The 20,632-nt window shown below is 49.2% G+C and overlaps 1 protein-coding gene across 5 annotated transcripts in view; it reads left to right on the top strand.

Annotated features, from left to right (window-relative positions):
• The first annotated feature begins 442 nt into the window (after positions 1 to 442).
• Scnn1g (sodium channel epithelial 1 subunit gamma) overlaps positions 443 to 20,632 on the top strand; it is a 32,072-nt gene continuing 11,882 nt past the window's right edge. Inside the window, exons 1-7 of one of the 5 annotated variants that reach the window (XM_070004343.1) lie at positions 469 to 535; positions 2,985 to 3,021; positions 5,368 to 5,729; positions 9,128 to 9,437; positions 11,689 to 11,879; positions 13,495 to 13,598; positions 17,361 to 17,524. In XM_070004343.1, the coding sequence (XP_069860444.1) occupies positions 5,413 to 5,729; positions 9,128 to 9,437; positions 11,689 to 11,879; positions 13,495 to 13,598; positions 17,361 to 17,524 (1,086 nt within the window). In that variant the 5' untranslated portion in view covers positions 469 to 535; positions 2,985 to 3,021; positions 5,368 to 5,412. Of the gene's footprint in view, positions 536 to 2,984; positions 3,022 to 3,649; positions 3,759 to 5,367; positions 5,730 to 9,127; positions 9,438 to 11,688; positions 11,880 to 13,494; positions 13,599 to 17,360; positions 17,525 to 20,632 lie in introns of those variants that run through there. The other 4 variants (XM_070004341.1, XM_070004340.1, XM_070004342.1 and 1 more) reach the window with 4 other exon arrangements.

Raw genomic sequence — 20,632 nt, 5'->3', positions numbered from 1 at the left:
TGAGTTCTCGTTGCAGGTCGGGAGGGAGTAGGGGAGTTAGGGAGACGGTGTGTGCGTGTGCGCGCGGGCAGGTGTGCGTGTGGGTGCACACGCACAGGCTAGGGCATCAGGTCTTCTGTCTGGATCAGCAACCCGACGGCAGGAGGCGCTGCGAGCTGCCTTGGGACAGGACGGCGATGCAGGGCGCAGGGCGGCCTCGGGGCGGCAGCAGAGCCACGCCGTACCACGCCGGGCGCGGAGCCGGGGCGCAGAGCGGCCTGGCGACAGCAGGTGGCGCTGTGGCGTAGGCTTCCCGCTCCGCGCGCTCCGTGCGCCCCGCGGGGGTGGGAGGGGGGGGAGGGAGAGGCGCGGTGCGCTCACCTGGGCAGGTGAGGGCGGGTCTGGGGGGCGGGGCGAGGGCGGGGCCTAGGCCCGGTCCACAAGAGCTCGGGGGCCAGGCCCGGCCCGGGGGATGCTGGAGGCGAGAGGTCAGCAGAGGCGCAGCGAACCCCGGCCGAGCGAGCGTGCGTGCGCACGGGAGCCGCAGCTTCCCGAGGTGAGCCCAGCGGGGCCGGGTCGGGACCGGGGTGACGGGGGTCCCCCTCGCAGGCACGGCCCAGGGCGGAGCCGACCCTTCCACCCCCCCGCCCGGGGCCCAGGCTCTCCGCGATCCCCGCGGCCGCGATCCCCGGCGGGGCGCCGGGACCGGACCCCGACTCCGCGCTCCGCCCCGCGCTGGAATGCTTGCTTTGGGGGTGAACACGCGCGCGGGCTGGCTGGACTCCCGCCCGCCGGAGGGCTCCGTGCCCTTCGGGCCACAGGGGGTCTCCAACCACGTCCCCGGGGGATGGGGGGGCGCGGATCGGGCGCCCGGTCCCCGGTCCCGGACCCCTGTCCGCCTCCTTATGGGGAACCCCTGCCCCGAGGAGCGGATCTCCCCTTTCACCGCCCCCCCCGCCCCCTGCACCTCGGTTCAGGGACGACCGGAGGGCGCGCGCAGGAGACGGGCAGGGTCCGGGTGAACCCCAGGGGTCCTGGAATCCCCAGGGATCCTTTGAGTTCCCTCCTGCCGGTGGCGGCACTGAGACTGGGCTCACCGCCTGGCACCTTCCTGCACCTCAGTTTCCCTCCCGGTGAAATGGAGATGGTGATGATTGCTGCTGAATGCATTGGCCGCCAGGATTGAAGGAGGTGTTGGGCAAGAGGGTTCGGCGATCGCTGCCCGCGGGGTGGACAGTTACTGTCATTTGAGGAGCAGCCTAGCTAGGAGAGAGAGAGAGAGAGAGAGAGAGAGAGAGAGAGAGAGAGAGAGAGAGAGAGAGAGAGAGAGAGAGAGAGAGAGAGAGAGAGAGAGAGAGAGAGAGAGAGAGAGAGCGCCAGCCAGACAGGCAGGCAGGCAGGCAGGCAGGCAGGCAGACACAGAGAAAACAGAGACACAGAGAAAACAGAGACACAGAGAGACAGAGAGACAGAGAGAGAGACATACAGACAGACACAGAGAAAACAGAGACAGAGAGAGAGAGACAGAGAGAGAGACAGACAGACAGACACAGAGAAAACAGAGACACAGAGAGACAGAGAGAGAGACATACAGACAGACACAGAGAAAACAGAGACAGAGACAGAGACAGACAGACAGACAGACAGACAGACAGACAGACAGACAGACACAGAGAAAACAGAGAGACAGAGAGACAGAGAGAGAGACAGACAGACAGAGAGAGAGAAAGAGAGAGTGAGAGAGAGAGAGAGAGAGAGAGAGAGAGAGAGAGAGAGAGAGAGAGAGAGAGAGAGAGAGAGAGAGAGAGGGACACGGGTCCTGAGTTCAGATCTCAGCCCCGGGCACTTTTGCATGTGACCTTGGGCAAGCTTAACCTCCAGATGCCTGGGTTGCGTTTTCTGAAATGGTGGCGCTTACCTGGGAGGGTTCAATGAGGTAAAGCACTGGGAAGACTGTAAAGCGTTTTAGAAGACCCAGTGCTGGGTGGGAGTTACTCAGCCCACAGCAAAGCCACAAACCTGTTGGGTCTGAAGCACAGTGTTACTTGTGTGAAGCCTTCTTTCCCTTCTGGCTGGTTGATTGATCCACAGGGGTTAGACTTAGTCCTAAGGAAGGGACTAAAGGCAGAGGGACCCCAGAAACTGTCATCAATGAGAAGACTGAGAGTTCCAGATAGAAACTTCCAGCATCTCAGCTCCTGACCAACGGTCTCAATGGAGGAAGCCCCTGGGGATAGTGATTTTTATACAGGAAATAGAATCCAGACTTAGGTTGTGATCACAAACACATAGGAATAGGCAATATTTAAAAGGATTTAAAACAAAATGAATTCTGTTCCTCTGGCCAAGAGATGATTTAAATGCCATAATTTTGAAGGTCAGAGATGAGAAAGATCGTTTTTTTTAATAAAGTAATTTGGCACTTTCTGGACATCTCCTGTTATCATAAACCTGAGAGCACCCTCCCCTGCCCAGTGTTGCCCCAACTTCTCATTTCGGACCATAGTCTAAGTCATTCCACAAGTCTAGAATTTGCTTAAAGAATTTTGGCAAGCTGGGTGCTGGTGGCTCATACCTGTCAACCTAGTTACTCAGGAGGCTGAGTTCTGAGGATCATGGTTTGAAGCCAACCAGAATAGAAGAGTCTGTGAGACTCTTACCTCCAGTTAGCTAGCAAAAAGCTGGAAGTAGAGCCATGGCTCAAGTGGTAGAGTGCCAGACAAGAAAAAAAGCCCAAGTACAGTACCCAGGCCCTGAGTTCAAGTCCCCCCCAAAACTTTGGCACATCCAAGCCCTTGTCCCAAACACCCCAGCCCTTGCTCACAAGCATGGATGTCCATGCTGTAGTCTGAACCAGAAGCATAGCCAAGTTGACCTTTGCCACTGTGCAGGGGAAGGCATACAGGAGAGAATTCGAATATGCCTTGGGATAAGGTCACATTTGTAACTCAGAGTTTGCAAATCAATCTTTCCTCCCCCTTAAGCAATTTTTATTGTCATTATAGGGGTGATGTATAGAAGGATTACAGTTATATAAATCAGGTAAAGAGTCATTTTTTTCTTTTTGAACAATGTCATCCCTTTTCTCTCTGTCTCCCAGTTTTCCCTCCCATCCCCACCCACAAGTTGTATAATTCATTTTTCACATAGTGCCCACCACTGCATTGAGCCTCTGTATCTGTGTTTTCCTCCTTTGTTTAATCCCTGGTACTGTTAATAATCTACGTATGTTGAGGGAGCTCGCAGGACAAGAGCAGACCCCTCAAAGACATCGACCACATGCTTAATGCTACAAGGTTCCAATCCCAACAGAAGGCTGTAGCTCAAGTCTGGAGCTCATTCTCTTCCTGTGCAAAGGGGAGTTGATGATCATGTACCTCATGAAGGTGTGCAGCCTCCCCTGAAATACACACAGACTGTGGCATTGTTTATATAGAGAGAGCCAGATGATCAGATATATGTTATATATGCTACATATATGCTATACATATAGATGTATATACATATGTGTACATATATATGTGTATATATATTATAAATATGAGTCTTTATATACATGATATTGTAAGTTTGTTCATTTCTCTCTTCCTTTCTTTCTTTCTTTTCTTTCTTTCTTTCTTTTTTGGTCAATCATGGGACTTGAACTCAGGGCCTGGGTGCTGTCCCTGAGCTCTTCAGCTCAAGGCTAGCAACACTCTACCACTTGAGCCACTTCTGGTTTTCTGGTGGTCAATTGAAGAAGATAAGAGTCTCAGGGACTTTCTTGCACTTTCTTGGAGGTAAGAGTTCATGGACTTTCCTGCCCAGGCTGGCTTTGAACTGCAATGATCAGATCTCAGCCTCTAGTAGCTAGGATGACAGGCATGGGCCACCGGTACCCGGCAAGTTGTTGGGTTATTTTTGTTGTTGTTTCCTTGTCCTAGGCCTTGAACATGGGCTTGGGCTCTGTCCCAGAGCTCCTTTTTGTTCAAAGCTAGCACGCTACCACTTGTGCCGCAGCTCCACTTCCAGTTTTTGAGTGGTTAATTGGAGATAAGAGTCTGACAGGGTCTTCTCTGCCCATAGCTGGCTTCCAACTGTAATCCTCAGATCTCAGCTTCCTGAGTAGCTAGCATTACAGGTATAAGACACTGGCACGTGACCAAGTTTGTTCATTTCTAAACTGAATATTAGCTCCTACTGCAAAGGTTCCATAGTTGAGATGCACCCTAGAAATTGATGAATGCAGTCCACTAGTTTTCAATACTCTCCCTGAAAGCTGTTATTAAATCAACATGCCTTTCCTTAAATTAATGGGTTTTGTTTTAACTTCGTTGGTGTCAATCCCGGGGCTTGAACTCAAGGCTGTCATTCTCCCACTAAAGCCACAGCTCCACTTCTGGCCTTTTGCTGGTTAATTGGAGATAAGAGTCTAAGGGACTTTGCTGCTGGGCTGACTTTAAACCACAATCCTCAGATCTCAGCCTCCTGAATGGCTAGGATGACAAACGTGAGCCACCAGAACTCGGCTCAATGAATGATATCTGAACATCAAGGAAATGGAACTTAGTGGCTGGGGAATATTCCAGAGTCGGTGTGCTTGATGAAGGTGGAGCTTGACTATGAAATGAAACCAAGCTCATTTCATTTGTAGGAAAGCAGCAAGAAAAAGGGCATGGGGGCACGAAGCCCAAGAAAGTAACCTGTTGCTGAGATGTGACAGATTCTGTCACAGCCCAGGGGCTGTAATGAGATAGAAGCGGGGCCCTCCAGGAGGGCAGGGGAAGGGGGAAGGGATTAAAAAGTACTAAGCATGGGTTACAGTACGCCTTCCTTTTTTTGTTTTGTCAGTCGTGGGGCTTGAACTCTGAGCCTGGGTGCTGTCCCTGAGCTCCTCAGCTCAAGGCTGGTGCTCTACCACTTGAGCCACAGCCCCACTTCCAGTTTTCTGGTGGTTCATCAGAGATGAGAGTCTCACAGATTTTTCCTGCCCAGGCTGGGCTTTGAACCATGATCCTCAGATCTCAGTCCTCCTCAGTAGCTAGGATTACAGACATGAGCCACCAGTGTCTGGCTAAAGTACTCTTTCCCAATTGAAGTGCTAGCTAGTCGTACCAAGGGCTCTTGACTTGGCCATCTGGGAAGAGGTCCTTCAGCCAGTCTAGCCAGTATTGACAAGTTCCACTTGCGCCAGTGCTCCCACAGAGCCAGGCCTGGGGGCCTGAAGAGGAGGAGGCAGCTTCTCGGGCAGGCCTGTGGTGGCCAAAAGAATAAATATCCTGGAGAAGGGGCCAAGGCCTGAGAAAAGAGGGAGGTGACTGAAAGCTATATGGGCTGGTTTCCCAGGCCCTAGCCTCCGGAGACCTTCCAGCCAGACATAGGGAAGGAGTTCACCTGTTTTTCACCTAGGTCTCTGCAGTGTCCTGACCACATCTACATCCCATCCTTAACACCATGGCTCCTGGAGAGAAGATTAAAGCCAAAATCAAGAAGAATCTGCCCGTGAGAGGTCCCCAGGCCCCCACCATCAAAGACCTGATGCACTGGTACTGTATGAACACCAATACTCACGGCTGCCGCCGAATTGTGGTGTCCCGGGGCCGCTTGCGACGTGGATTGTGGATTGTGTTCACGCTCACAGCCGTGGCTCTCATCATCTGGCAGTGTGCCCTCCTCGTGTTCTCTTTCTACACCGTCTCTGTGTCTATCAAAGTCCACTTCCAGAAGCTGGACTTCCCCGCTGTGACCATCTGCAATATCAACCCTTACAAGTAAGAGGGAATGTCAGGATTCGAGGCTGGGGGCAGAGGGTGGGGGAGAGGGGGAGGGGAACAGGGGGAGGGTCTAGCATGTTAAAGCCCAGGCCAGTTGGAAAACATAGTGCCTAGAAATTGGAAGCCCTAGCGGCTGGGAAGGTGGTTTAGTGGTAGAGTGCTGGCCTAGCATGCATGAAGCCCTGGGTTCCATTGCTCAGTACCACATACATAGAAAAAAACAGAAGTTCAAGTGATATAGAATGGTAGCCTTGAACGAAAGAAGCTCAGAGACAGTGCCCAGGCCCTGAGTTCAAGTCCTAGGACAGAGAGAAAGGGGGGGGGGGGGAAGAAATCATTGCCAGGCCCTGGAAAGCCTGTAAGATTCTTATCTCTGGATAAACACCAAAAAGCTGGGAGCAGAGCTGTGGCTGAAGTGGTAGAGTGCTAGCCTTGAGCAAAAAGGCTCAGGGACAGCACCCAGATTCTGAGTTCAAGCCCCAAGACCAGCAGCAAAGAAAAGAAAATTAAAGAAAAAAGAAAAGCCATTTCTAAGTCCTCACCAGTGCTGCGGAACTGCCCTTCCCCTGTCCCGAATCTGTACACATTTTTAGTCCATCAGGTACATGTGGGGACAGGCCAGCACAGGGAAGGCAGATCTAGGAAGATACATAGACCAGTTTTGCCTAGTGGTTGGGCCAAGAATAAGCTAGAATACTACCTTCTTCCAAAAGCTCACACAGAGCAGATCAAGCCATTCCTCTCCACTTTCCACACCCTCACTCTTTCCCAAAAGGGACACCCAGGTGACTTCTAGAAGCATCTCAGCATCCCTGAACCCTCGTCCAAGCCCCCTCAGCCTTATTAGTTGAGATGATCAGATACAAGCTTGGAACAGATCTTGATGCAATCCTGCTGTCAATTGTAGGACTTGTTCTAAATGGGCCATCAGTCCTGCAGATTATGGAAAAGCCATCGGGGAGGCAGGCCAGAGTCCACCAGACTCTTGTCCAAGCAGGAGGCAGGACAGAGAGAAGGAAAGAGTAAGAGAAGATGACCAAGATTATCCCAATGAACTCACTTGTTCACAATCACCAATGAGTTGGTGGCAAAGCTCAAAACTAAAATTGATCTAAGGCTCATTTTCTCCCTTCCTTCCTTCCTTCCTTCCTTCCTTCCTTCCTTCTTTCCTTCCTTCCTTCCTCTCTCTCTTTCTCTCTTTCCCTCTCTCTCTCTCTCTCTTTCTTTCTTTCTTTCTTTCTTTCTTTCTTTCTTTCTTTCTTTCTTTCTTTCTTTCTTTCTTTCTTTCTGCTGGGAATCAAACCCAGGGCTTTGAGCCTGTTTGGCAAGTGCTCTACCACTAAGCTATGTACCAAGTCCTAGGGCTCACTTTCTTTGGCAGTACTTAGATCGAACTCAGAGCCTCACACATACTTAGGTGGCTGCGTGGCTGGTGCTTTACCACTTGAGTCATCTACTTCCAGTCCTACTTTTGGCTGGTTAATGAGAGATGCAGTCTGAAGAACTTTTCTGCCCAGGCTTGCTTCAGAGTATGAGCTTCTAATTCTCAGCATCCTGAGTAACAGGATTACATGTGTGAGTCATGGCACCCAACTTCTAATACTCTTCTTCTACCTGAGAAGTTTTTCTTTCCCTTATTTATCCCTCCTTTCTCCCCTTCCTCCCTTTTCCCTTCCTTCCTTTCTTCCTTCCTTCCTTCCTTCTTTCCTTTCTTCTTTCTATTTCTTATCCCATTAACCATGCCCTCAACATCTTCATTATGTACTGTGTGCTAGCTTCTAGGGCAGAGGCCTAAACAATTGAGTCTTTGCCCTGATAAAGTATGCAGAGTGAACTATTAATACACATAATCACACCACTGTACATAATAATCATGGCTACCTAATTATACATATGCAGGAATACTTGTAGCTGTCTGAGACTTCCCAATAACCTCATTTTACAAAGCAGCAAACTAGAAAACTGAGACAGACAAAGGTTAAGCGATGCATAGCAGGTCAGTCATGTAGGCCATGCTGGCATGGAGAATGCAAACACTGCTAGTTTAGCCCTGAGATTTACACCAGGCAGTATGTGATATTGTCTATGCATAAAGTGTCAGGGATCAAGATGGGTGCAATTTTCACCAATTGCCTTATGATAGCCCCTGGTCCCTGAGACAATTAAGGTTTCCACTTGAGAGGGGGGAATGGTAGCAAAAAAAGGGATAACTGTTAGGTTCTAGGGATAAAAAGTGTTAGATAACCTGCTTCCCACCATACAGCTTCTTGTTCCCAAACTGCCCCACGTTCCTGCTCAAAGGATTCTTCCCATAGTGCCCTGGGTTTCTGCTCAAATGCTTCTTTTTCCCATAATGCTCTGGGTTCCTACTCAAATGCTGCTTCTTCCCATAATACCCAGGATTCCCATTTAAACTCTCCTTTTTCCCACAATGCCCTCAGCTTATGCCCAAATACTTCTTCCCATAATTCCCTGAGTTCCTGCTCAAATGTCTCTTCTTCTCAATGCTCTGGGTTCCCACTCAAATGCCTCTTCCCATAATTCCCTGGGTTCCTGCTCAAACACTTCTTCTCAGAATGCCCTGGGTTCAAACTCAACCAATGAGAAGAGCCAGGGGAGGGGCTTACACAGCCATCAAGCAATCAGCACAAAGCCCAGGCGAGGAGCGCTGGGAGGGACACTGGGCTGTAATGGCAGCCCTGGAGAGGACACCAGGGGACTCCTCTCTGGGGCCTTCTCCTGATGCGGAGTCTTGCTGTTTTTCTTCTTGGCTTTCATCTCACTTTCAAATACACTTACTCTGTTTCCAAGAGGAAGAAAAGGAAAGGGAAGGGAAGGGAGGGGAGGGGAGGGCAGGAGAGGGAAGGGAAGGGAAGGAAAGGGAGAAGAAAGAGAGGAGGGAGGGAGGGAGCAAAGAAAAGAAGAAAGCTTTAGAAATGATATCCTGATGGTTTCTGCAGTGCATTCTGTGTTCATGGTTGTCAAGGTGACCATCAGATGCAGCTCCTCACCACCCCCCCCCCCCCCCCCAGCACAGACCGGAGACCACCCAGGAGGCTGAGCGTGTTGGGTAGAGATGGAGCCTAGGCCCTGGGGAGACTCTTGGTTAGCAGTTATTTCCTTGGCTTCATGTGGCTGGTTTATGGGAGGTGCCTAACACTCACCCCGCCAGAAATGCTGGTTGGGGTGAACTCATGAACACCCCCTCCCCCAAGAGCAAGCAGGTGGTAGTGGCAAGGGTGAACTCCAGGGTCACTCATGGGCTTTTCCTGGTGGAGAGGTTTTGCAGGGGCAAGTAGCAGGCAGGGACCTTCTAGGTCCCCATTGACCAAAGGAGTGACCACATTCTGCCAGAAGGGTCTTCCTTTCCTGACACCGCCTTCCCACCCACCCAGGTACAGCGTTGTGCATGACCTCCTGGCCGATTTGGAAGGAGAGACCGAAGCTGCCTTGAAGTCTTTGTATGGCTTTGAAGAGGTGCAGCATCGGAAGCGCCGGGAAGCGGGGGACTGGAGCCCAGCCTGGGCAGGCGGCCCACCTAAATTCCTCAAGCACATCCCTCTGCTCATCTTCAACGAGAATGAGAAGGACAAGGCCAGGGACTTTGTCACCGGCCGGAAGCGGAAGATCAGTGGAAACATCATTCACAAGGCTTCCAATGTCATACACGTCCATGAGTCCAAAAAGGTCGTGGGGTTCCAGCTGGTAAGACTTCCTGCCTAGGTTGGGGGGACAAGGGATAGGCTGGAGACAGGGAGCCCCAAATCTCTCCTCCTGGGCCATATCTTCTTGTAGACCACTGGGGAAAAATGCACCTAGTGAAGAGTGATTTGATTGGAAGCAACTAAAATGAATGAAAGCTGGTTTTTTGTTTTTGTTTTTGTTTTTACTAGAACTGGGATTTGAACTCAGGACTCTCACACTTGCTATATTAGCACACCACTTGATCTACATCTCTAGCCCTTTTTGCTTTAGTTATTTTTCAGATAGCATCTTGCATTTCTTCACTGACCTCAGAAAGTGAACCTCCTACTCCAGCGTGGTCTGGAGTTACAAGCATAAGCCACCGCACTTGGTCAACTGAGATGCTTTTAAGCATGACAAAAATGTCTGGGGAGGTGATCTGTGGCCAAGAGGTTGGAGGGGGAAGGGGACTCTCAAAGGACAGAAATTAGGGAAGATCTACTGATCTAGGTATGAGGAAATTATGAAGTCGTTTTAGCTACTGCTACTAGAGAAGCTATTTTCAGTCTTTTTGTTAATGCTTAAGATTCTGATTCTATTTCAGCACTCTCTTGTTCACCACACTGGGGGAACCTCATCTCTTCTTGTCCAGGGAGGGCAAAGTTTTCTTACCAGACAGTAGGCAAAGAAAGCAAAGTTTCCAAAGCCAGGAGCTGGTGGCTCATGCCTATAATCCTAGCTACTCAGGAGGCTGAGATCTGAGGATCGCGGTTCAAAGCCAGCCCGGGCAGGAGAGACCATGAGACTCCTATCTCCAATAAACCACCAGAAAACCAGAAGTGGCGCTGTAGCTCAAGTGGTAGAGCGCTCGCCTTGAGCTGAAGAGCTGAGGGACAGCGCCCAGGCCCAGAGTTCAAGCCCCACAACTGACAAAAAAAAAAAGAAAGCAAAGTTTCCAAAGCATAGTGGGGTGCAGATAACAGAAAGAGTAGACATATAACAAAAGTCCCAGAGTTTCCTCTATCTATCTATCTATCTATCTATCTATCTATCTATCTATCTATCTATCTATCTATCTATCTAGTGCCAGTAGTGGGGCTTGAACTTACTCTCCCCTAGCTTTTTCTGCGCAAGTCTAACACACTCACATTTGAGCCACAGTGCCATTTCTGTATTTTTAGTGGTGAATTGGAGATAAGAGTCTCACAGACTTTCCTGCTTTCCTGCCTGGGCTGACTTTGAACTATAATCTTCAGATCTCAGCCTCCTGAGTAGCTTAGGGTAACATGACCCATCACTGCCCACTAGTGTTTGCCTTTTAGAGGTGCTATGGCCTAACTTTTTTTGGGGGGGGTTCCAGTCGTGGGGCCTGAACTCTGGGCCTGGGCACTGACCCTCAGCTCTTCAGCTCAAGGCTAGCGCTCTACCACTTGAGCCACAGTGCCACTTCTGGCTTTTTTTTCTTTTTGCTTATGTGGTGCTGAGGAATCGAATCCAGGGCCTCAGGCATGCAAGTCAAGCGCTCTACCACTGAGCCACCTTCCCAGCCCCTGGCCTAACTTCTAATCTCTTCATTTGGCCCTATTTGAAGGGCTCTTTTAGAAAGCAGACATACACCAAAAAATGAATTCTATTACTTTTTCTAGGCAGCCTCCATTTTCTTTGAACCTCTCCAAGCCCAGCCCCCTTGCAACATGAGGCTTACTTGAACACCTTTGCCTTGGATTGCTGATGCAGAGGCTTGTGGCTTTGGCCATAAATCCTACAATATGGTTCTTCATCAAAGTCACTTGAAGCATCTAATCTCCCTAGTTTCCTGGATGTTTCTGAGACTCCTCTTGATGGTAAAGTCTATGATTAGACATTGGTTCTCACAGGAGAGATTTCCTGTCCTGGGTGATGAGATCTTGTGGAAAAGAAGCTTCAGTCAGTTCTGGCCAGAATCCAGATTTCCAGGTTGTTTCTGTAACCAGAAGTAGGAGCAACTCAACACCTTAGTCAGCCAAACCCCGGATGTCTGGAGACCCTGTGGAGGCTGGTTTTGCTTTGTGCTGTGGTAGCAGCTGGTAGGCAGAAGTCCTAGGAGTGGGTCCATTTCCTTCCTCGCACACCAAGGTGACTTCTCGCTCCAGGAGTAAAAGGAAACCCATCCCGGCCCCAGGGCTGATCGTAAGACTCTCGCAGCAAGCACCAATCACTCCCCTTCCCAGTCCTTCACATTTGGTGGTGACAGGACTTCCGGCTCTAGCCTCGCGTCTCTTCTTATCCATAGTGTTCAAATGACACCTTTGACTGTGCCACCTACACCTTCAGCTCGGGCATCAATGCCATCCAAGAGTGGTACAAGCTCCACTACATGAACATCATGGCGCAGGTGCCTCTGGAGAAGAAAATCAACATGAGCTACTCCGCAGAGGAGCTGCTGGTCACCTGCTTCTTTGATGGCATGTCCTGTGATGGCAGGTCAGGAGGGGAGGGCTGCTCACTCGGCCTTTGCAAACTGGGGGCTGTGACCTCAGGCCCTTTGCACGTACAAATGTGCCTTCCCACTGCCTCTGCGCTTGGGAAAACCATGCACATGGGAGCTAGCTCCTTCAATCAGTGAGTGACCTGGTAGCTTTGAATGCATTCAGCTAGACATCACAGCAGTGGTTGGCAAGGTACAGAGAATCTGTGTGTGTGTGTGTGTGTGTGTGTGTGTGTGTGTGTGTGTGTGTGTGTGTGTGTGTGTGTGTGTGTGTGTGTTTTCAAGCCCCAACTCAGGGCCCAAGTGCTGTCCCTTAGCTTTTCTTTTCTTTCTTTCTTTTTTTTAAAATTTAACTCAAAGCTGGAACTCTACCACTTGAGCCACACCTCTACTTCTCGCTTTTTAGTGGCTCTTCGGAGATAAAGGCTCACAGAATTTCCTGCCCTGGCTGGCCTTGAATCTCAATCCTCGGATCTCAGCCTCCAGAATACCTAAGATTAGTGCCCAGTTTGCAGAGGGCTTTGTATAGAACTGAGTTGCAAACTCAGGTACAGAGAAGGGAAGGAGGAGAAGGAAGGAAAGAGGGAGGAAAGAAGAGTCTAGGTTCACAGCCCTGAGCCCTCATACCCTTCTGACTTTGAGTGACGCTCAGATCCCGGAGCCTTGCTGGGCAGTGGGAGGGACGTATCTGAAGTGCTTACTCCATTGTTTATTTTTTTCTTTTGTGCTGCTACCAAGGCTTGAACTCGGGGCCTCACATTTTCTACTGCTTTTTCTGCTCTACCACTTGAGCCATGTTCTAGTTTGACATTTTTCTGGGTAACTACAGAGAAAGTCTCTTGGACTTTGCTACTTGGGCTGGCTTTAAACCATGACCAACAAGGTCTCAGACTCCTGAGTAGCTAGGATGACAGGCGTGAGCCACCAGCACCCAGCTTTTTGTTCTTTTCAAATTCTAAACCTTCCTCATTTTTCTATATTAGTAGACATATTGTCCCTTGTATAAGTAAAGTACTTGGCATGATGCCCCCCTGTGGGTTGAGTTGTAAAGGCTCCTTCTTGGGGGCTCATTTCAGAGGCCTGGCCATTGAAAAAAAATGTTACTGTTCAACAGGCAATGTGGCTCCTGCCTGTCATCCTAGCTACTCAGGAGGCTGAGATCTGAGGATCACGGTTTGAAGCCAGCCTGGGCAGGAGACTCCATGAGACTCATATCTCCAATTTATCACCAAAAAAGCTGGAAGTGGAGCTGTGGTTTAAAAACAAACAAACAAACAAACTCAAGGAAAGTGCCAAGGCCCTGAGTTCAAGCCCCAGAACCGGTACCGAAGAATAAAAGCTACTGTTCAAGTGTTTGGGGCTGATCTGTGGCCTAAGGAACACTAAGTGGGAATAGAGCGCATGGGGAGAGGAGAAAGTGAATCCCAGGACTGGCATCTGCAGTGAAGGGGCTGGGTTGTCATCTCCTCCAAGAGCAGATGGGAAAGTGAGTCATGCTGGCATCCACCGACCCCAGAGAGAGCCAGTGTGGTGCCCACCCCGACTCCAGGCTCCAGCGCAGCCCCGGCGCCCATGCCCAGCCGCCCTCTCACACCGCCTCTTCCTCCACAGGAACTTCACGCTCTTCCATCATCCCATGTATGGAAACTGCTACACCTTCAACAACAGAGAGAGCACCACCACCCTCAGCACCTCCATGGGCGGCAGTGAGCATGGTAAGGGCCAGCCTGGGCCCCAAGGCCCCCGGAGTCGGCAGAATGATGGGTACCCCAAGCTCTCCTTCCTTTCTCTTTCTTTCTTTCTTTCTTTCTTTCTTTCTTTCTTTCTTTCTTTCTTTCTTTCTTTCTTTCTTTCTTTCTTTCTTTCTTTCTGTCTGTCTGTCTGTTTCTTCCTTTCTTCCTTCTTTCCTTCCTCCCTCCCTTCCCTCCTCCCTTCTTCCCTCCCTCTCTCTCCTTCCTTCCTTCCTTCCCTCTTTCTTTTCTTTCTTTCTTTCTTTCCTTCTTTCTTTCTTTCTTTCTTTCTTTCTTTCTGTCTGTATGTCTGTCTCTTTCTTTCTTTCTTCCTTCTTTCCTTCCTCCTCCTCCCTCCCTTCCCTCCTCCCTTCTTCCCTCCCTCTCTCTCCTTCCTTCTTTCCTTCCTTCCTTCCTTCCTTTCTTTCTTTCTTCTTTCTTCCTTCCTTCCTTCCTTCCTTCCTTCCTTCCTTCCTTCCTTCCTTCCTTCCTTTCTTTCTTCTTTCTTCCTTCCTTCCTTCCTTCCTTCCTTCCTTCCTTCCTTCCTTCCTTCCTTTCTTTCTTTCTGTCTGTCTGTCTCTTTCTTCCTTTCTTCCTTCTTTCCTTCCTCCCTCCCTTCCCTCCCTCCCTCCTTCCTTCCCTCTCTCTCCTTCCTTCCTTCCTTTCTTTCTCTCTCTGTCTGTCTTTCTTTCTGTCTGTCTGTCTCTTTCTTCCTTTCTTCCTTCTTTCCTTCCTCCCTCCTTCCCTCCCTCCTTTCTTCCCTCCCTCTTTCCTTCCCTCTCTCTCCTTCCTTCCTTCCTTTCTTTCTCTCTCTGTCTTTCTTTCTTTCTCTCTCTCCCTCTTTCTTTCTTTCTTTCTTTCTTTCTTTCTTTCTTTCTTTCTTTCTTTCTTTCTTTCTTTCTTTCTTTCTTTCTTTTTTTGTTGATCATGGGGCTTGAACTCAGGGCCTAGGCACTGTCCTTGAGCTCTTTCATTCAACATGAAAGAGCACATTCTACCACTTTTTTTGGGGGGGGGGTTCAGTTGTGGGGCCTGAACTCTGGGCCTGGGCGCTGTCCCTCAGCTCTTCAGCTCAAGGCGAGTGCTCTACCACTTGAGCCACAGCGCCACTTCCGGCCTTTTTTTTTCCTGCTTATGTGGTGCTGAGGAATCGAACCCAGGGCCTCATGTATGCAAGGCAAGTGCTCTACCACTGAGCCACCTTCCCAGCCCAAAGAATTGAATTCTTTTTTTTTTTTTTTGGTTGGTCGCAGGGCTTGAACTCTGGGCCTGGGCGCTGTACCTGCGCTCTTCAGCTCAAGGCCAGGGCTCTACCACTTGAGCCACAGCGCCACTTCCTCATTCTACCACTTTGAGCCAAAGCTCCACTTCCAGTTCTCTGGTGGTTAATTGGAGATAAGACTCTCACAGACTTTATTGCCTGGGCTAGCTTTGAACCACACTCCTCAGATCTCAGCCTCCTGAGTAGCTAGGATGACGGGTGTGAGCCATCAACACCCGGCTTCAGGCTATACTATCTATGTTTCTATCAGCATCCATGTTGATCCTTTCTCTAGTTTTTCTGTCTCTTTTCCTTTTCCTTTGGTGGTAGTAGGACTTGAACTCAGGGCCTCATGCTTGCTAGGCAGATGCTCTACCACTGAGCCATGCCTCCAGCCTTTTTCACTTTAATTTGTTATTAGATAGGGTCTTGTGTTTTTCATTTAGGCCGGCTTTAAATTCTCCACCTGTTACACAACACAGCTGGGACAGCAGGTGGGCACCACCATATCTGGCTTATCTTTGAAGTAGGGTCTCCCTAACTACTTCTTCTTCCCCCTCCCCTCCCCCTCCCTTTCTCCCTTCCCCTCCTCCTCCTCCTCCTCCTCCTCCTCCTCCTTCTCCTTCTTCCTTGGCTTCCCTGAGCTGCCTTTAAACCTCGGTCCTCCATCTTCACCTCCCTTGTAGTTGGGATTACAGGTATGGGTACCGCATCCAATCTTTGTTTTCCTTTTAGGCTTCTCTTCTTTATCTTTGAAAGAGGCGCAGAGACTCGGCTGCCTCCCCTCCCTGCTGGGAAACCACTGCACTCTGGTTGAAGGGCCCAGTTGGAGTTTAAGCCACCATGCAGGTGGCTGATGAGGACATTAGCCAGATAGACTTACTTTAGCTTAGTGAACAGCACAGGTGTTGGAGCCAAACTCCATCTGTGCCTCTTGCTGTGCAGCCTTGGTCAGGTTACGGCCCTTCATCTTCATGGACAGAGTGAGACTCTGTCTGCACAAAGGAGGAGGCTTAAGTAGGCCAAGAGGTTAGAGCAAGGCCCTGAACGCACTCTCTGTCTGCTCAAGAGACCATAGCAAAATCCTCCATGATACCTGTGATCCAAGCTACTCAGGAGGCTGAGATCTGAGGCTCATCGTTCAAACCCAGCCCTACCAGAAAAAATCATGAGACTCTTTATCTCCAATTAACCAGCAAAGAAACAGAAGTGGAGCTACAACTCAAGTGGTAGAATGCTGGCCTTGAGCATAAAAGCTCAGGGACAGTGCCCAGGCTCCCTGAGTTCAAGCCCTAAAGTTCAAGCCCTAGGGTAGAGCTGTGCATACACACACACACACACACACACACACACACACACACACACACACACACACACACACACACGAGACTTGGTTGCCTAGGTAACAGGCATTTGTTTCTCATGGTGAACAGAGACCAGAAGCCCAGGATCATGGTGCTGGCAAATTTGGTTTCTTCTGCCCTTGGGCTGCAGACCACTGTCTTCTCCCAGGCCCTCACCTGGCCTTTCCTGTCACTGCAAGTGGAGAGAGTGAGACGGAGACAGGCGACAGGTGGAGAGTCTGCTGGGATGTCTCTCCCTGTGTTAGGAAGGGCACACATGCTATCAGATTGTGGCCACACCTTTAAGACTCCCCTTAGTCTTAATTCAAGGGCTTTCTCCAAACCTCCTCCAATTGGAGGATAGGGCTTCGATACAGGGATTGAAAGGACATAGCTCAGCCTTGCATATATGAAACACTGAGTAAGTGCCACTTATTATCATTCTTGTTGAGCACTATCAGCAGTATTGCTATTACACCATCAGACCCAGGGAAGTAGTGATAGAAAGAATTCTCAAAAACTCCTACACAAATGGAACATGTGTGTGTGTGACAGAGAGAGAGAGAGAGAGAGAGAGAGAGAGAGAGAGAGAGAGAGAGAGAGAGCGTGCATGTGCGTGCACCCGTTGGCACTGAGTCTTGAACTCAAGGGCTCACATTGCCAGTTTTTGTTGTTGTTGTTGTTGTGGTGGTGGTTTTGTTGTTTGTTGGCCTTGAACTCAAGGCCTGGGCACTGTCCTTGAGCTTTTCTGCTCAAAGCTAAAGCTCCACCACTTTGAGCCACAGCTCGACTTCTGGTTTTCTGGTGGTTCATTGGAAATAAGTGTCTCACAAACTTTCTTGCCTGGGCTGGCTTTGAACCACAATCCTCAGATCTCCATCTCTTGAGAAGCTAGGATGACAGGCGTGAGCCCCCAGTGCCCAGCTAAGCTTAGCTTTTCTTGCTCAGGTCTGGCATTCTATGACCTGAACCACAACTCCACTTCTAGCTTTTTGATGGTTTATTGGAAATATGAGTCTCACAGACTTTCTGCCCCAACTGGCTTTTTACCACAATCCTCAAACCTCAGCCACTATCACTCAGAGAGAATGTTTCCTTTGACCCTGCTGGCTGGTGACCTCTGCGCCCTGTCTTGTCTTTCAGGGCTACAGGTGATTCTGTACATCAACGAGGAGGAATACAACCCCTACTTGGTGTCCTCCACTGGGGCTAAGGTGCTGATCCACCGGCAGAACGAGTACCCCTTCATCGAAGACGTGGGGACAGAGATCGAGACCGCGATGTCAACCTCCATAGGAATGCACCTGGTAAGAGAAAATTCCAGTCTGCTTAGACTCAGAGTGGAGGATAGCTAATATGCTCCTGCGGGAAAGAATTTAAGGAAACTCCCTTGTGTAAAAGAAAAAGATAAGCTGGGTGCTGGTGGCTCATGCCTATATTCCTAGCTGCTCAGGAGGCTGAGATCTGAGGATCAAAGTTGGAAGCCAGCCAGGGCAGGAAAGTCTGTGAGATTCTTATCTATAATTAACCACCAAGAAAACCAAAAGTGGTGCTGTGTCTCAAAGTGGTAGAGCACTAGCTTTGAGAAGAAAGCTCAGGGGACAGTGCTCAAGCACCACAACTGGCTAATAATAATAATAATAATAATAATAATAATAATAATAATAATAATAACAGGATAGCCAGGCCACCAATGGCTCACACCTATAATCCCAGCTACTGAGGAGACTGAAATCTGAGGATCAGAGTTTCAAGTTAGCCGAGGCAGGAAAGTCCCTGAGACTCTTATTGCCAATTAACTACCAACAAACTGGAAGTGGAGCTGTGGCTCAAGTCAGGAAAGGCCAGATTTGAGCATAAAGAGCTAAGTGGTAGAAAACAGAAAGCTAAGTGGTAGCATGCTAGCCTTGAGAAAAAAAAAAGAAAGAAAGCTCAGGGAACAGTGCCCAGTCCCCAAACTTCAGAAAAAGAAATGCTAGTGCTTATAGAACTTACAAGCAAGGAGACAAAGCCTCAGACACTTACTATACATTGGTCCATAACACAAAGAGACCAAATTAACAGCCTTTCTGGCCAGCCAGGGCAAACCAGGGCCAGCTAGGGCCTCTAAGCATGCCTAAGATGAATGGGAAGTCCTCAGGCTTTCAAAGATCTATTTATTTAAACTTTCATTTATACTTCTTTGGTATTATGTCTAAGTAGTTGTACAAAGAGGTTTGGATTCAACATGTTAGTGTGTGAATTCAGGGCACCTAGATCCATGTCACGCCTTCCAGCATCCTCCCCCATCTCTCCTGACCCCACCCCTCCCCTCAACTTCCCTGGCTCCATTTTCACATATGTCTATTGAATATTATGACTGCATGCACCCATCAAAGGTCTATTTTGCCTATCACAGACTCATTCGTTTCATCTCTGTTACCCAGAATCCTTTAAGTCTCTGACCTTCTCTGATCCCATTGGCTGTGGAGGACACTCAAATCTATCACTGGAAACATGGGACTTCTATGCAGTTCTTGGTCAGTGTTCATTCTGGTGTTTGAACTCAGAGCCTGGGCACTGTTCCTTAAGCTTACTTTACTCAAGGCTGGTGCTCTGCCACTTGAGCCACAACTCCACATCTAGCTTTTGCTGGTTTATTAGAGATAAGAGTCTCATAGAATATCCTGCCCAGGCTAGCTTTGAACTGTGATTGTCACTAAGATCTCAGCCTCCTGAGTAACTACAATTACAGGTGTGAGCCCCAGTGCTTGGGCTGCATTTCTTCTTAGTGACATTTGTTCACATGTATATGTTTGTTTGTTTTTGTGTGTGCATGTATGTGTGTGTGTGTGTTAGACAGTTTCATTGTGGACTATCCCTTCATGTTTTATTTATGTCTAGATTTGATGGCTCACATTAAATTATCCAGCATGCCCCACTTCACAAACAGCCTCCAGAGCAGTGCTTTCTCAATCTAGTTGCTCATCAGTGCATATTGGGCTAGCCTGGAATCTTTCTCAAAATGACCCAACCCCCTGCAGTCATTATAACAGACTGCACTCTTGGAAAACTTTAGAAACTTGAGCTGTTTCCTAAAGATTGCAGCTCAGTGACAGAGCACTTGACTAGCATGCCTAAGGCCCCTGAGATCCATCTAGCACTACAAAAGTAAGCAAACAAACAAACGCAGATCATGCCAATGTCACGCACTAGTGTCTCACATCTGTAATCCTAGCTACTCAAGTAGTCTGAGATCTGAGGATCACAGTTCAAAACTAGCCCAGGCAGGCAGGCCCAGGAGAATCTCATCTCCAATGAACCACCAACAGCCAGAAGTAGAGCAGTGGTTCAAGTGGTAACGCACTAACCTGGAGGACAAAAGCTCAGGGACAATGCCCAGGCCCTGAGTTCAAGCCCCAGGACAGGCACAACAAAACCAAAACCATGCTAGAACTTGGGAGCAATTCGGAGAGCAGACGTGAGATGATACAAAAGGCCCATCTAGCCCAGCACAGATGGCTTCGCATTGAGTGAAGTGACACAGCTGACATCTGAAGCCTGGCGATCCAGCCATCATTTTTCCACTCAGTACTTATTTTTCTGAGCACCTCCTCTGTGTTCGGCCCAGGAACCCCGTGAAGCTCTGTCCCAGGACTGATGGAGCCTCAAGTCCAATAGAGAGAGAAGATCAACAGTAAGAAAAGACCCAATGCGTTGTCCTCCACCACACAGGCTGAATGCGAGCACACCACGGATGTCTTGATCCGTTTTGTGTACAAATGCCTCAAACTGGCTAACATATAATGAACAGAGGTTGGTTTGGATGGAAATTCTGGAGGTTGGGACGTTGAGGGTACTGGTACTTGGGAAGAGCCACAGACTTTACAATAACACAGTGGTGAATGAACCCATTGCTTAAGTCTTCCTCCTCCAAAGACACTAGTGGTGGGGGCCCCTGCCCTCATGACCTCATCTAACCCTAATCAGTGCCAAAAGCCCCGCCTCCAAGTATCATTAATACGTGAGATGGAGGATCAAGTGTCTAATGCATGCTCACCTGGGTGGGCTTTCTGTCTTTCTCTCTCTTTCTTTCTCTCTCTCTTTCCTTTCTTCTTTCTGTCTTTCTACTTTCTTTTGGTCTTTCTTTTTAATGGAAGAAGGTACTCAAGGAATGCTATTCAGAGACAATGTTACTTTGTGTGTGTGTGTGTGTGTGTGTGTGTGTGTGTGTGTGTGTGAGAGAGAGAGAGAGAGAGAGAGAGAGAGAGAGAGAGAGAGAGAGAGAGAGAGAGAGAGAGAGAGAGAGAGAGAGAGACCCAAGGCTTGAACTCAGGCCCGAATGCTGTCCTTGGGTGATTTTTTTCTCTCAAGGCTAGCACTCTACCACTTAAGGTCAAAGCTCCACTTTTGGCTTTTTTGGTAGTTTATTGGAG

This window comes from Dipodomys merriami, unplaced genomic scaffold, assembly GCF_024711535.1.
Source record: "Dipodomys merriami isolate MVZ:Mamm:240054 unplaced genomic scaffold, mDipMer1.0.p SCAF_62, whole genome shotgun sequence".
Taxonomy (NCBI): domain Eukaryota; kingdom Metazoa; phylum Chordata; class Mammalia; order Rodentia; family Heteromyidae; genus Dipodomys; species Dipodomys merriami.
This window is presented reverse-complemented; position numbering and strand designations above follow the sequence as displayed.